The sequence below is a fragment of the Manihot esculenta genome, chromosome 12, assembly GCF_001659605.2.
Source record: "Manihot esculenta cultivar AM560-2 chromosome 12, M.esculenta_v8, whole genome shotgun sequence".
In the NCBI taxonomy this organism is placed as follows: domain Eukaryota; kingdom Viridiplantae; phylum Streptophyta; class Magnoliopsida; order Malpighiales; family Euphorbiaceae; genus Manihot; species Manihot esculenta.
In genome coordinates, this window is record NC_035172.2 from 1,263,782 (window position 1) to 1,277,619 (window position 13,838).

Consider the following 13,838-nt stretch of genomic DNA (forward strand, 5'->3'; position numbering starts at 1 on the left):
TTATTTTTTTTGTTATAAATTTGATGCTTTTCAATTTTATTATTTCAAACATTTGAATACACACTTTTTGTGCTTAAACTTTTTTATTTGTAGGAATAAAGTGAAAAATATTAAAATAAATTAATCAAAAGATTTAATTTAACCATAATAATTTATATTTGGAAGGACAACTTAATTATTATTTGATTGCAATGTTAAAAAAATACTAACAAATTTGTACACAGAAAATTTATTGGTGCTAATAAATTTTTTATAACTAGAAAAAATATTTTTCAATTGATTAACTTTTCTAAATACTTCAAAATATAAGAAAATATTTTATAAATATTTTTCAGGAATCACATGAAGGTTTAATTATTATCACATTATTTTGTATGAAAATTAGAAAGAAGAAATTCGATTGAAGTTTGTCTTCTAGGTTTTCACGATTGAATAGGTCAATTAGGTCTTGCATTGTTAACTAGATGCTGTAGAGGCCCAAGGAAGCGCAAAACCCCACACAGCTTATGGGGAAAGGGATAAAAGTAAAATTTTTTAAAACATTAATTTATAAAATACATTTTTTATTATTAGAGAAAGATGATTTCAGTGGAGCACGGTTCTTATTTGACAAAGCACAACATTTTTCTAGTTTTAGGAACCTCCCTTCCGCCCTTCATATAAACTATTCCCTAGTCACACCCTCACCTAATCAAATTCTCATTAACAATCATTTTTCTTTTTTCTAATTTTCACGTTTCGCCTCTCGCTCTCCGAACAAACAAACGAACGAACAGAGCGTAGAGACACATCGAGACATGGTGTTCAGGCTTAGCCCCGGCGACGTCGCCGGTTTCAAGTTCCTATTTTCTCTTGCGATTATGTATGCTATCATGTCGGCGCTTGTTTACTCTATAGTTCACATGAAGTTCATTAAGCCGTTAGCGATCGATGCGCCTCTTGATCGCTTCTCCGAGGCCAGAGCTGTCGAACATGTTCGAGTTTTGGTTCAAGACGGTCGCCAAGTGAGTCCTCGTTTTGTTTATCAATTGCTGCATTGGATTTTAAGTTTTTTTTTTTATTATATCTTTTTGTTTGTATTTTTGAAGTTCTTCGAAGCTAGTAGTCCTTAGAGTAAGCTTGGTAGGTCATTTAGGAATAGCTTTCAATATTGACAGGAAGGACGTCCTGGCTTAAGAGAAGCTGCTAAGTATATTAAAGCGCAATTGGAATTGATAGAGGACAGAGCTGGATCAAACATCAGGTTCTTCTTATTTTATATTTTTTTTTCTTTTTTTTTATTTATTTTCTTTTCTGTTCGCTGATGTTAAATTCTGTCATGTTTTATAATGTGAATGTTTTACTTGTTTGATTATGCAGAATTGAGATCGAAGAGAGTGTTGTTAATGGTTCCTTCAATATGGTATTTTTAGGACACAGCATATCTTTGGGGTACAGAAACCATACAAATATTATCATGAGGTGCATTCACTATTTCTGATTGAGATGCTGCTTTGAGCTCAAGTTTTTCTGCTTTTTTTTTTGGTGATGTATGAAATGGTATCAATTATCCAATAGAGGAGTAAGAATTTTTCTATTACTTGTCACCTCCATTAAGTATGATTTCTGCGGTATGCTTTGCATGAAACGGGGACTACTATATTTGATGGGACTCGATAAAAGTAAATGGGTTGTTGATTGTGCTGGAAACGTAGGAATGTAACCTCCTTTGTTTGTGCCTTCCTCAAGAAATTATGGACTTCCAATTTATTTGATGGAAGTAATCGTAAAAATCTTTATTCAGCATTTGAACTTAGGAAATTAATGCCATGGGGTTTAAACCTCAAGGGGTTTGGGTGGAAGGGTGAGGAGTGTTATTCACACTACAGTATTAGGGTCAAAATCTTAACTCTTATCCAACTATGAATAGAAAACAGAGGACAGTTGTGTTTGTGACCTTTGAATTTCTACATGTGCTACACTAGCAGGCAAAATTGTGTAATTTCTATTCAATGACAGGATGTCATCTAAAGATTCAAAAGACGCTGACTCATCCGTTTTAATTAATGGCCATTTTGATAGTCCACTTGGTTCCCCTGGAGCTGGTGATTGTGGAACATGTGTTGGTGAGTGCTTTAAATATCTTTACCTACTTATGATGTGTCTCAGACATTTTATGCTCAATCATTTAATTAAGCTTTTTTTTTTTGTTTATTATTTTTATGATTACTTTGCAGCATCAATGCTGGAACTAGCAAGACTTATAGTAGACTCTGGTTGGATACCGCCCCGGCCCATTATTTTTCTTTTTAATGGTGCAGAGGAACTATTCATGTTGGTATGAAATCATAATGTTAGTCTGAAACCAAAATTATAATTTGATCAGCTCTTTTTAAATCTTTTTTTTTTCAAGATTTCTGTTTGGACTAATAAAAATCTTAAACCACCTGTATGCTGTCTTTCATTTTTCTTCCGTTTGAGATTGATAGCATGAAGCCATGAACAGTGCTATTAGTATGTGTGATAGGCAACCAGGTTGCTCCTCAAAATGAGGACCTAATCATACTGCAAGAACTCCACCCAGAACAAATTTGCACAAGCTATATCATTTGTGTAACAGCCCGGACGTGAACCCCGGCACTGTTACCGTTCACGGCCCAGGGCTATCCCTCGCCTGGCCTCTTTGCCACCTCGGGCTTTCCACTGGCGTCGTGAACAGCTCTTAACATCCATTCACCCTCACGGGTTCCTAGCAGGATTTGTCCCCTTGGGTTCTCGCATCGCATCCTTTCCCAAGTGGATTTGGCCCAAATTTCCCTTTGGAAATTAGGTCGCCTCCCCCACTACTCGAACCCTTGACCTCCCAATTGTTCCCTTTGGAACAATTGGTACTCACTCTCACCAGACTATTCCCTTAAAGTGGGAGGTCAAGGGTTCGAGTAGTGGGGGAGGCGACCTAATTTCCAAAGGGAAATTTGGGCCAAATCCACTTGGGAAAGGATGCGATGCGAGAACCCAAGGGACAAATCCTGCTAGGAACCCGTGAGGGTGAATGGATGTTAAGAGCTGTTCACGACGCCAGTGGAAAGCCCGAGGTGGCAAAGAGGCCAGGCGAGGGATAGCCCTGGGCCGTGAACGGTAACAGTGCCGGGGATCACGTCCGAGCTGTTACAATTTGATTAATTATGATGCTACAGTATGATTTCTGTTGCTCATATTAATTCTTTAAGCTTAATTGAGGTTGTTTATGTATGATGCTTCAGGGTGCACATGGCTTCATGAAGACATATAAATGGCGTGATTCAATTGGAGCTTCTATTAATGTGGAGGCATCTGGGACAGGGGGTCTTGGTAGGATATGATCCAATTCCAATATTATGTTTCTGGAAAGCCTTTAAGAAAGCATATCTAAGACCAACTCCATTTATTTGGAAATCGAACTGGATTTAGGGCAGACAGCAGCCTGTGTCTGAGATCCACGGGTCATATAACTTAAGCTAGGAAAGTGATAATATATGATATTGTGTAGCATTATTCTCAACGTGATTGATAAAAACAATCTATAATTTAAGAAGTGAAACAGAGGAATAGTTTGAATCTGCCTTCTCCATTGATAGATGTAAATAAACGGTTGTAAGTTTTTAGGATATGCCAAATCACGTTTTATGCTTTTTCTGCCATATATGCTGATTATTCCTTTCTCAACAGATTTAGTATGCCAATCTGGACCTGGTGCTTGGCCTTCCCTAATCTATGCTCAGGCTGCAATATACCCCATGGCACATAGTGCTGCCCAGGTTGTTATGCTGTTATTTCTTTCTTATGGATATATATGTGTCTGTCTTTTCAAGTTTTACTTTTCAACCAAATCTGGGTGAAGTTGGTTGGTTACTCATGATTTTGGTGGTTGAAGAAAGGTTAAATTGGCTTCTGTTTTGATGTCAAAAAAAAAAAGACCATTTGCTTCTTGCATCAATATAAATCTGTTGGACATTGTTATTTTAATTGCTATTAAGGAAATTATATCTTTTACATATTGATTCAAAACAATAAAAATTTTTTGTTAATGTAAATGAGACGTGTATTGGTCATAAATACTCCCAAATAGCCAAATATTAGTTTGAAGCTTTTTTTTTACAACATCTTAAAGGGTGTTTTTCTCCAAAATGGAGTTTTAACCTCAATGCCAATTAAGGATTTGTTTCATTTTCTCAGATATCATGCTTTCAACTGTATGACCGTCCTACTTAATGCCTTACCTTTCTTTCTTTTGTTGGCTACTTCATTGGCTAGATGATTTTTCCCCCAACCCTGCAACTCCGCATTCATACGTGCTTTCAAAATGCTTTTATTTCCTGCTGTTTTCTTTTTATTTTAAATAATTTAACTTCAATTCGTATAATTTCTATGTGTAGGATGTTTTTCCTGTTATTCCTGGAGACACAGATTACAGAATGTTTTCCCAAGATTATGGAAGCATTCCCAGCCTGGATATTATCTTTCTTCTTGGTGGTTACTACTACCATACCTCCTATGATACGTTGGACAAACTACTGTATGCATTACATCTGCTATTTTGGTATAGATATGCTCCAGTGGGATTTTTATGCACCTTTCATCTTTAAGCACTTTTTCATATGTCATATGTTCTTAAAACAGACCTGGTAGCATGCAAGCACGGGGAGACAATCTGCTAAGTATACTTAAAGCCTTTACAAATTCTTCTAAGCTGCGAACTGCCCAAGAAAGAGAAGCTCTCAGAGCTTCTTCAGATGATTACAGGGATGAACAGGCTGTTTTCTTTGATTACTTGTCATGGTTCATGGTATGCTGCAAATTTCATGATACCTGCTCTTCTTATGTTTCTTTTTGTTCTGTGACTATGATTATGACATTGATTGTGTTGTAGTACTAATATAAATCATCTTCCTGTTAATTATGATTTTTTCAGATATTCTATTCAAGAAGAGTAGCTGTGGTACTTCATAGCATTCCCATTGCCATCTTTCTTCTTATGCCATTTCTTTTGCATTTTCTGGAATTAGGGTTACGTTCTTGGTTTGCAATGTTCTGTGATTTTGTCAAAGGTGGAGTCTCTGCTTACTGATGCATTTCCTCATGACTGTTCAAGCTTTTATCTAGCCTAGATGTTGAAGACTGTGTGACATTGATGAATCCCCCACCTCTACGCCCCATGAAGAATTTATTAGTACACAAGCAATAGATGTTGAAGACTTTGTGACATTCTCAAATTTGTTTCCAGGATTGCTGTTACATGCTGCTGGGATTATACTGGCAATTGTTTTCCCTGTTATCTTCTCCATTATGAGGTTATTTTTCTCCAGTTGTGCAATGAACTGGTGAGCTTTATTGTTCCAATTTCATATTTTTTTGAAGTATCTGGTTAGCTGCATAGTGTTAACGGATGATTTCACCTATATGTGCCCACGTGTGTGTATATGTGTGTGCATTGAACATCTGTGTCAATAAGGTTGTTTTTCATAAGCTTGATGCAAATTATGCAGGTTTGCTCATCCATACTTGGCTTTCATGATGTTCATTCCCTGCTCACTTGTTGGTTTGTTGATTCCAAGAACTGTTTGGAGTTGTTTTCCCCTCTCTCAAGATGTTTCAGTTCTCAAGAAATCGAAGGAGGTATAGTTATATATGCATATATTCTCAAGTAATCACCATAAAGTGCCAAGTTTATCCTTTAATTGTCATTTGGATATATTTATTTCACTTGTGATAAAAGTTTACACATTGTCAAGTACGGCGTACAAATCAGTTAATATAGCACTTAAATGGTTGTGCATATTATGTAGTACTTAGCTCATTTTAGCATCTGTATGCTGATATTAAAATAAATGCTTTTAGTGCAAGTTCCAATGACAAATATGAGAAGCCAAGATGGAGATTAATTTTTTTGAACTGGAAACATATTAGAATTGCTTAAAGATAACCTTCTTTTGTTAGATATTCCATAATACATGTTGGATTGTATTATGCTGAGTTGGAACTTGTACAAGTTTGTATGCCTATCTTCTAGATTAATATTTAAGTTTAAGCTTGGGTGCACAATTCATTGCTGGATTCTAGCAGATGATTGATATAGCATAGATCTCACAGGTACTGTCAGATGAAGCTTGGTTTTGGGGAGCATTTGGATTTTATGCTTGCTTAACTTTGGTATGTAGCCTAGTCACTGCTATTGCTGTTACAGTAAATTTATTTGCTTTCTTAATTTTACTTCTAATATTTTCAACGGCTAACTTTAGTAGAGGTAGGCTTATCTTGTAGCTGGGCTCGGTGGAGGGTTCTTAACTTTTTCTGTGTCAGCCTTTATGCTTCTCGCGTGGATCTCCTTTAACGCATATATCAAATCTTATCATCATCAATCACTCTGGTATTTCCAGACTTATAATTAGGTTCCTTCTTTATGATGTTTTTTCTCATGTTGCTGGTTGCCTAATCTCTATCTAAAGTACAGAAGTTTCTTAAAAAGTAATGGCTGTTTATGCTGTCCTTGCAATACCTTTCAAGTTTGCCTTCATATTTTCTATTTTCTGGGATTAATTTCTATCTATAAAGTTAATTTTCTTTTGGTTTGTATTTTTTTGGTGCCTTTTCTACAGAAGCTTTGTTAACTTAAATAAGCATTAGCATGCAGCATTACCTGCCGTGTTTTGGTTGCTGATCCTTTAATTTTTCTGTTTGGGAGTGTTGCCGTGGAAAGGTAGATGTTTTAGCATCTTGGAAAATATGCTCTTTCTGTTAAAAGATGGTAACAATATATCAAATTCACCTAATAATTTTTTTAAATTGTCCAAACATTTGGAAAGATGAAGGTCTCATTCTTATGGTCCGGTGAACAGAATGAAATTTCATTGTTATTCTGCTCTAACAGATGTTCTGCAATGATCCTTATCTTTGATGAATTTCATGTTTTATTAAATGTTAGAATAGGCATGCATGCTGACTAGACTGAGTTTAATGTTTGGTTCCATACCTTGAAAAAATCCCATAATTTTATGCTTCTGTTGTAGGCACCCAACTATATTCTTTGGTTTTTTATCAATAATTTCAATAGACTGTTAGCCAATTCTGGTGCTTCTCGAGACACTGCAAATTTTCTTACACTTGTTTTTCTAACCTGTCCACACTTTTTTAAATAATTGCGTTTTTCCTTCTTTTTAGTTTAATTAGTTGTTTTTCTCAAATTGCTATTACTTAAATCTCTTTGTGCTTTTGTTCCTTTTATCTCATTATCCTTTCCTCCTTTTTTCAGGTCAACTGTCATCTATGTAGTACCTTTAATTCCGTGCATTCTGTATTCAGTATATTTCGGTGGATTTCTTGTCCAATTCTTGATTGAGAAGATGGGTATGATGGGTGCTGCTCCTCCACCATATGGTTGGTTTTCTTGTACTTCTGTTTTTTGTGGTGTTATTATTTTAGATTGGGTGTTCCAGCATAAATCATGTGCAGCTTTTTTACCTATTAGAGAGAGTCAATTGTTTTAACTGGACACAGCGAAAGAGGTTGCATAAGAATCTCTATGTTCATATTCCATATTTTAATTTGGAAAATTAGACTCTGCTTGCAAAAAAAGACAGTTACAAAGTCTAATTATTAAATTGCAATAGAAAATATGAGTATTGTGCTCTTTTTTGCAATGTTCCTATGGCTAATAGACAATGATGAGCTTCTGCTTTGATCCTAGCAGTCGTATATTAAATATCATGACCATAAATTGCTTTGTTGTGCCTTTTAGTAAGTTGTGCTTAAGTTGTTAGGTTCCTATTTCCAGTATTTAGTTGTTTATCTCTCTTAATATTGTTCTAGTGGCCATTTGTGCTGTTTATTACAATTGTCAACTCAATGCTTGCAGGATTTTATATTGCTGATGGTGTAGTGGCAGCAATAATTGGAGTTGTAACTGGTTGGTGTGTGGGTCCTCTGATACCTATTTGTGGCCGTTGGTTGGCCAGGTCCTCCATCATTCAGTTCTTATTGCATATTAGTGTGCTTGCATTGGCTCTCTCCTCACAGTTCTTTCCCTACAGCAACACTGCCCCTAAGAGGGTTGTTTTTCAGCATACAGTTGTGACCACAGGTATGAAGAAAATAGATGTTAATTTACATATTTAAAATTCTCATAAGTTAGGACATACTGCCAGTTGTCATTGGTTTATTAGAAGTAAAGATTGTTCCATTTATTAGCTTTGTGATTTTTTTGGATTTCTACCGTCTTTCCTTTTGGGTATGTGTCTTGATTCTTGAAACCTTTTTGCTTGTGTGTTGACAGATGCAAATAGGATTCTGGACTCCAGTTATGATTTTTCTATAGTGGATTCCAATTCTTTACTTTTTGTTTTTAAATATGCACCTGAAGTTGCAAAGGATTTGCATGTTGGTACGGATTTTTCTTTCAAAACTGCAAATATGTCTCACAGAGAGACTTGGATGGTATGTTTCTTTCTAGTTTCAGGTTAATAGTCAATCTTACATTAAATTTATTTTTGTAGGCGGCATTTTTTGCCTTAGGATGTTACTACTAATGACAAAATTATTTACTCCTTTGCTACAAAATGATGATTTCCTCATCTTAGCTTTTGAATTATTCTTGAGTACACTATCTGTGTTTAACTCGCTTCTTTTCTCCACATAAAGCATAACAATATAATGTTTTTATCACCTTTTCTATCTCTCTCCTTCTTCCTCCTCAATTTGGGACCACTGAGTGGTCACTATCTCAGCATCACTGTGGAAACAAATGAAGATCACTGCATATACTATTATTGTGGATGCTGTCCTATGCCTGATATACAACACTTGTGTCCTTGTAGCAAGAATGAGTTTCATCACTTTCGATAATGTCCTATGATGACATGAAAATTCATCAATTTTGTAGATAAAGGTTCATTTGTAATGTTGTTTTTTATATTCTTGTAGGCACTCTTTCCAGTATCCCATCTGTTCTCAAGAAGTTTGAAGTTCCCTGCAAGTAGTGATGACATTATCAAGGAATACAGATATTTCCCTCACTTGTCTAATTACAAACCTCATACTATTTCTAGCAAGGGATCTCGGAAAGTTTACTTGGAACTTTCCTTAGGGTGAGTAGTAGGAAAGAATGATCTGCATAGAAGAGCATGAAATGGCTGTCTTTCAATTCATGTACTGTGAGATTGTTAAATAATGGCTTGTTGGAAAACTATATATGGCTTATCTGATTTGGGTACAAATATTTATTTTGTATTCATGTTGGCCGCTAAATTTCTCCATGCATTAGCAAATTTGTATGGTGCTTTCTTCAACAAGATTATGTTTTTTAGACTTAAGTAAATGGAGGGTAGAACAAACTAAAGCCAGTTGCAAAACGGTCCTATGCTTTCTGTTTTGTCATGGATTCATTGGTGTGGTGTGAAAGATAGTTCAACTTTTTTCTTGGCAAAAGCAGCTGTCATGGCTGGAATGTGAAATTAATCTTTAAAAACGCACTCTGTAAAGTTTAGTTGAATAGATGGATTTAACTGGTACTTTCTTCGTCTAAAGAACACTTCTATTATTTTAGCCCTATACTTTTCCTTTTTCTTTCTTTTACTCCATATCTTTAATGCAATGCTTTGTATATTATTTCCTTTCAGTGACTTGAAGGAGGTCTGGGTTGCTGTTCTTAACATTACTGGTCCCTTATCGAGTTGGTCGCTTGCAGACAATGTACTTCCAGGTGTAAATCTTTTTGTTTCACTTTGGCTTTGAGTGGAAACGTTTGCTTTAAGATTTATAACCAAAAAATTCCAAACTTTGGCCCAATTTGATTATAGCTGATTCTTAATTTTTCCAATTGCGTGCACAGCCTTGTGGTAATAGTTGTAGTCAATTTGGTATTACATGCTAAAACTCTCAAATTGCTCACGTGGTACCAGTGAAATTAACACACACACCTCAGGGAAAATTAATTATATATTAATATGATTAATTATTATTTAACACAAAAAAATCAAAAAAGAAAATAGGAACACCATGCCTTCTATTCTATCCCTTTCTCCCTCTAAAATAATTTATTTGAAGCCTTTACTGATAAAACATATTCCACGTCTATATCTTGGTAGTAATTTAAAGCTGTTTAAAAGGTCGTTATATAGTCAATTTGGCGAGTGACAGTTGGTTTATTGTATATTTAATCTCTGGTGACGGTTTTTCAGCACCTGAAGCAATTGATGGTGGTCCCCCGTCATATATATGTAGACTTAGTGGAGCTAGTGATGATAAATGGACCTTCTGGTTAGAGGTAAATTTCTGTCCTTTCTGACATAGTTCAGTGTTATATAAACAAATGATATTCTGAACTTCATTCTTCATTCTCTTGTGGAAAATGCAGGCTAGCAATTCTAGTGATGTGAGGGTGGAGCTTGCTGTGATAGACCAATTCTTGATTGATGGAGCTAAAAATTTGAGGGGCCTTTTCCCTGACTGGGTGGATGTCACTGCTTATGCTAGCTTTATGTCGAGCTATGTCTTTTAGTTCTTCCATTCCTACTCCAACTTATTTTAGTCTATTTGTTTGATGAGCTAAATTTTGTTCAAGACAAATTTAACATTCATTTGCAGCATCGCTTATCTTATAATGCTTTAGACTTTGGCATAGGTATTATAACTGCTAATTTAAAAAAAAAAAGGGTACTTCCCCAAATACGGCACGTTTTTCTTTTTTTAAAGGATAAATACTTTATATATTAGAAACATCGTGAACAAGTACATTAACAATGAAAGGAGGCGGATTACAATTCCATTCATTCGAATTTGACAAAGAAACAGCAGAAGCATGGGCACGATGGTCGGCATACTTTTTGACAAAAGTGATTGAGAGCACATCAAGCTTGGACGATAGGCTTAACAGCATTATTGTAACTACCAACATATGATAGATCCTCTGAAGAAGACAACCTCTTCACAATCCCAAGAGCATCCGATTCCAAAAGGATAGAAATAAAGCCACGAGAAATAATCCAAGTCAATGCCTCACGAATTGCCATAAATCTCTGCGACTGTAACTAAGGGAATAGGAACAAATTTCATGCATCCACCCACAAACATACTCAAATGGTCATGATCCACCCATCCTAACCCAGCAGAATCTCCATTCAATTCAATAGCTGCATCAGCATTACATTTTAACCTAAATATGTCTGTTAGCAAACATTAAAAAATAGTTTGAAGCTAATGTGAGACTCGTGAACGCTAGACCAATGGTTTTGAGATCATGCATGGTTTTCTTTTGGTGTGCAACTGTCCTACCATCCATGGGATGGCTAACAAAGAGGATATATTACCATAGTATAATCTCAAATTTTCATCTTCAAGAGTATTTCACCGCCATGTACAGCTTTCTTTTTTAAATTTTGTACAAAAATTATTGCTAGAAGATTTTTATTGTACCTCTTGGAGATTGTCGAACCTCTCATGAGCAATCAGCGGAAATGCGGAACTACCTTTGTAACTTTGTCAAGTGCTGAAACGATTTTTTTTCCGATAAATAGAAACATATCAAATCACTGTCAATTTCTCTCTCCCCAAACACTTTTTTTTAACATAAAAACGAATTGTTTTTAAAAAATTATAAAAAAGTAACATATAATTTTATCGATTTTTCTCTCCTCAGCAACTGTAATTCAATTTGTATGAAAATAATATCTGTATTATTACACCAGTAGTAAATAACAATAATTTTTAAATGTCGTTAAGAATATTGATATGAAAATCATATCACAATATATTAATTTAATACAAATTGAATAAAATGAAAATGAGTGAAATTACAAGTAATTTTTTATACCTTTATTTTTTAATTAATAATTATATTATACTTGATATGTCAATATTAATGGTGTTAAAAAAGTACCGCTATTTACTAATAATATGATACCATAGTAAAAATGAGTAAAACGATATGATATTTTTAAATATTTTTCTCTTATTTTTAACTAAACAACTATTCTCAAGAAACTAATAAGTGCTCTCTTCTTTGTTTGTATACCTTATGTAATGTAACTTCTCCCAGTTTCGCTTTGCAAGGAAATGGAACAGGCGTGTAGAGACTTCATTTGGCAAGGTAGTAATCAATCCCCTAAAGTTCATTGAGTTGCTTGGGATATTTTAAATCATTCTAGAGATCATAGAGGTTTAGGGATTCGTGACTTTTCTACTATGAATAAAGCTCTTTTGGAAAAATTGGCTTGGCGGGCAATGGAGAATGATGATTGCCTTTGGACTAGGTGTTTTACTAAAAAATACTTACAGGGCAGATCCCGATGAACCCCTAATGCTACAGCCTCCTCATCTCATAACTGCAAAGGTTATGGGAGTATTAAGGATGATCTTATAATGGATGTTAGAAATGGATCTTCTATGAATTTTTTATTCGATTCCTGGCTTTCTATAGGGCCTCTGCCCAATTTACTTTGATTCGCATTGATGACTTGATGGCTACTGTTAGTGTGCGACACTTTTGGTCTCTATTAACATATTTAAATTGGAATGTTTTGAAAGATTTACTTCTGGATAACATTTTACAATTTATTCGGCCGGTTTATCTTTCTAATGTTGCTGCAAATATTGACTCTTTGTCGTGGAAGTGGAGTTCTAAGGGCAATTTTACAGTTCGCACACTTAAAGTCTCAAATAGTATCTACGTTTCTTTGGCAGGTTGCCCATAAGAAGATTATGACAAATATGGAGAGAATTAGAAAGAGTTTTGCCTCTCAAAGTACTTGTCCTATATGTAATTTTGGCCAGGAGAATATCTTCCACTTATTTGGGGACTGTAGAGATGTGAAGGATATTTGGATTAGTGTTGATGCCTCTAGTTTCTATTTCCATTTTTTCACCATTGTTTGACTCTACTGAATGAATTTTTGCTAATTTAAGTTTAACTACACCCAAATGGAACGTTATTTTTCCTTTGGGACTCTAGTACTTATGGAAAAGAAGAAATAAGGTGGTCTTTAAGAGTTCTGCTCAGAACCCGCCTGTGTCCAATCATTTTATCTTACAGCAGGCTCTTAAAAATACTGAAGTTTGAAAATGTGTTTCAGGAGTGGGCCATACTATTTCTAGATTGTCCACCACCTTCATTTCTTTGTCCCTATATGGGATGCTATAAATACAGATGGTGCAGTTAAGGGTTGTCCAAGACCTGCGGATTGTGCTTGAGTTTTTAGAGATAGTAATGGTAATTAGCTTCTTAGCTATCAATCTGCCTTGGGTACTTGTACAACAATTGAAGTTGAGCTTTAGGGTATTCTTCTAGGCTTTCGAACAACTTGAAATAGAGGATGGAAATTTGTGCAGTTTCAAACTGATTCACAGATGGCCATGCAATTAATTAAAAAAAGCTTAGATGGAGCAGGCCGAGTTAGGAATCTAGTTTCTAAAATTAAGACATTAATGAGTTATGCATGGAAAGTTTATTTCTGAAATATCTTTTGCGAGACTAATTCTGTGGTGGATTAATTAGCGAAGTCATCGGTTAGAGGTCTTTTTGGGATGCAAATTCTAAAAATGCCTTCTGTGGAGGCTTGTTACTACTTGTAAGCTGATACTGTTGGACTATATGGTCTCGTGGTTTTGCTTAAGAGTTTAATACCCACTATTTTCAAGAAACTATCCTTTTAGCATCCATTTGTTTTAAATTAAACCATGACTCGTCATCGACACAACATGAAAACTCGACTTATTTCATTTTCACTAATAATACTGGTTAGTTTTTATTTTTATATTTTTTTGTGTTTATAGATCTCTAAATATTTTTATAAAATTAAAATATAAAACTTTATAGATTATCATGTTAAAAT

The 13,838-nt window shown here is 35.0% G+C and overlaps 1 protein-coding gene across 4 annotated transcripts; it reads left to right on the forward strand.

The window, feature by feature from the left end:
- The first annotated feature begins 605 nt into the window (after positions 1-605).
- LOC110628557 (endoplasmic reticulum metallopeptidase 1) lies at positions 606-10,598 on the forward strand. 4 transcript variants are annotated; one of them, XM_021775287.2, is made up of 21 exons: positions 606-1,004; positions 1,158-1,243; positions 1,360-1,461; positions 2,062-2,105; positions 2,217-2,317; positions 3,243-3,330; positions 3,688-3,776; positions 4,395-4,534; positions 4,639-4,804; positions 4,931-5,066; positions 5,243-5,339; positions 5,505-5,634; positions 6,100-6,168; positions 6,267-6,385; positions 7,268-7,392; positions 7,871-8,095; positions 8,288-8,448; positions 8,935-9,098; positions 9,630-9,712; positions 10,191-10,276; positions 10,367-10,598. In XM_021775287.2, exons 1-21 carry the CDS (start codon positions 798-800, stop codon positions 10,508-10,510), a joined length of 2,562 nt encoding a protein of 853 aa, XP_021630979.1. In that variant the 5' UTR covers positions 606-797; the 3' UTR covers positions 10,511-10,598. The 4 variants fall into 4 exon arrangements, with proteins under 4 accessions (XP_021630979.1, XP_021630977.1, XP_021630978.1 ...); XM_021775285.2 differs by having other exon boundaries at positions 607-1,004; positions 1,999-2,105; XM_021775286.2 differs by having other exon boundaries at positions 608-1,004; positions 1,999-2,105; positions 6,109-6,168.
- The last annotated feature ends 3,240 nt before the right edge of the window (positions 10,599-13,838 follow it).

Excerpts from the sequence above, each read along its gene's own strand:
- LOC110628557 (XM_021775285.2), top strand. The coding sequence starts at position 798 with ATGGTGTTCAGGCTTAGCCCCGGCGACGTCGCCGGTTTCAAGTTCCTA. Across the intron at positions 4,535-4,638 it reads GATACGTTGGACAAACTACT|ACCTGGTAGCATGCAAGCAC; the intron begins GTATGCATTACA and ends TTCTTAAAACAG. Across the intron at positions 9,099-9,629 it reads TACTTGGAACTTTCCTTAGG|TGACTTGAAGGAGGTCTGGG; the intron begins GTGAGTAGTAGG and ends ATTTCCTTTCAG.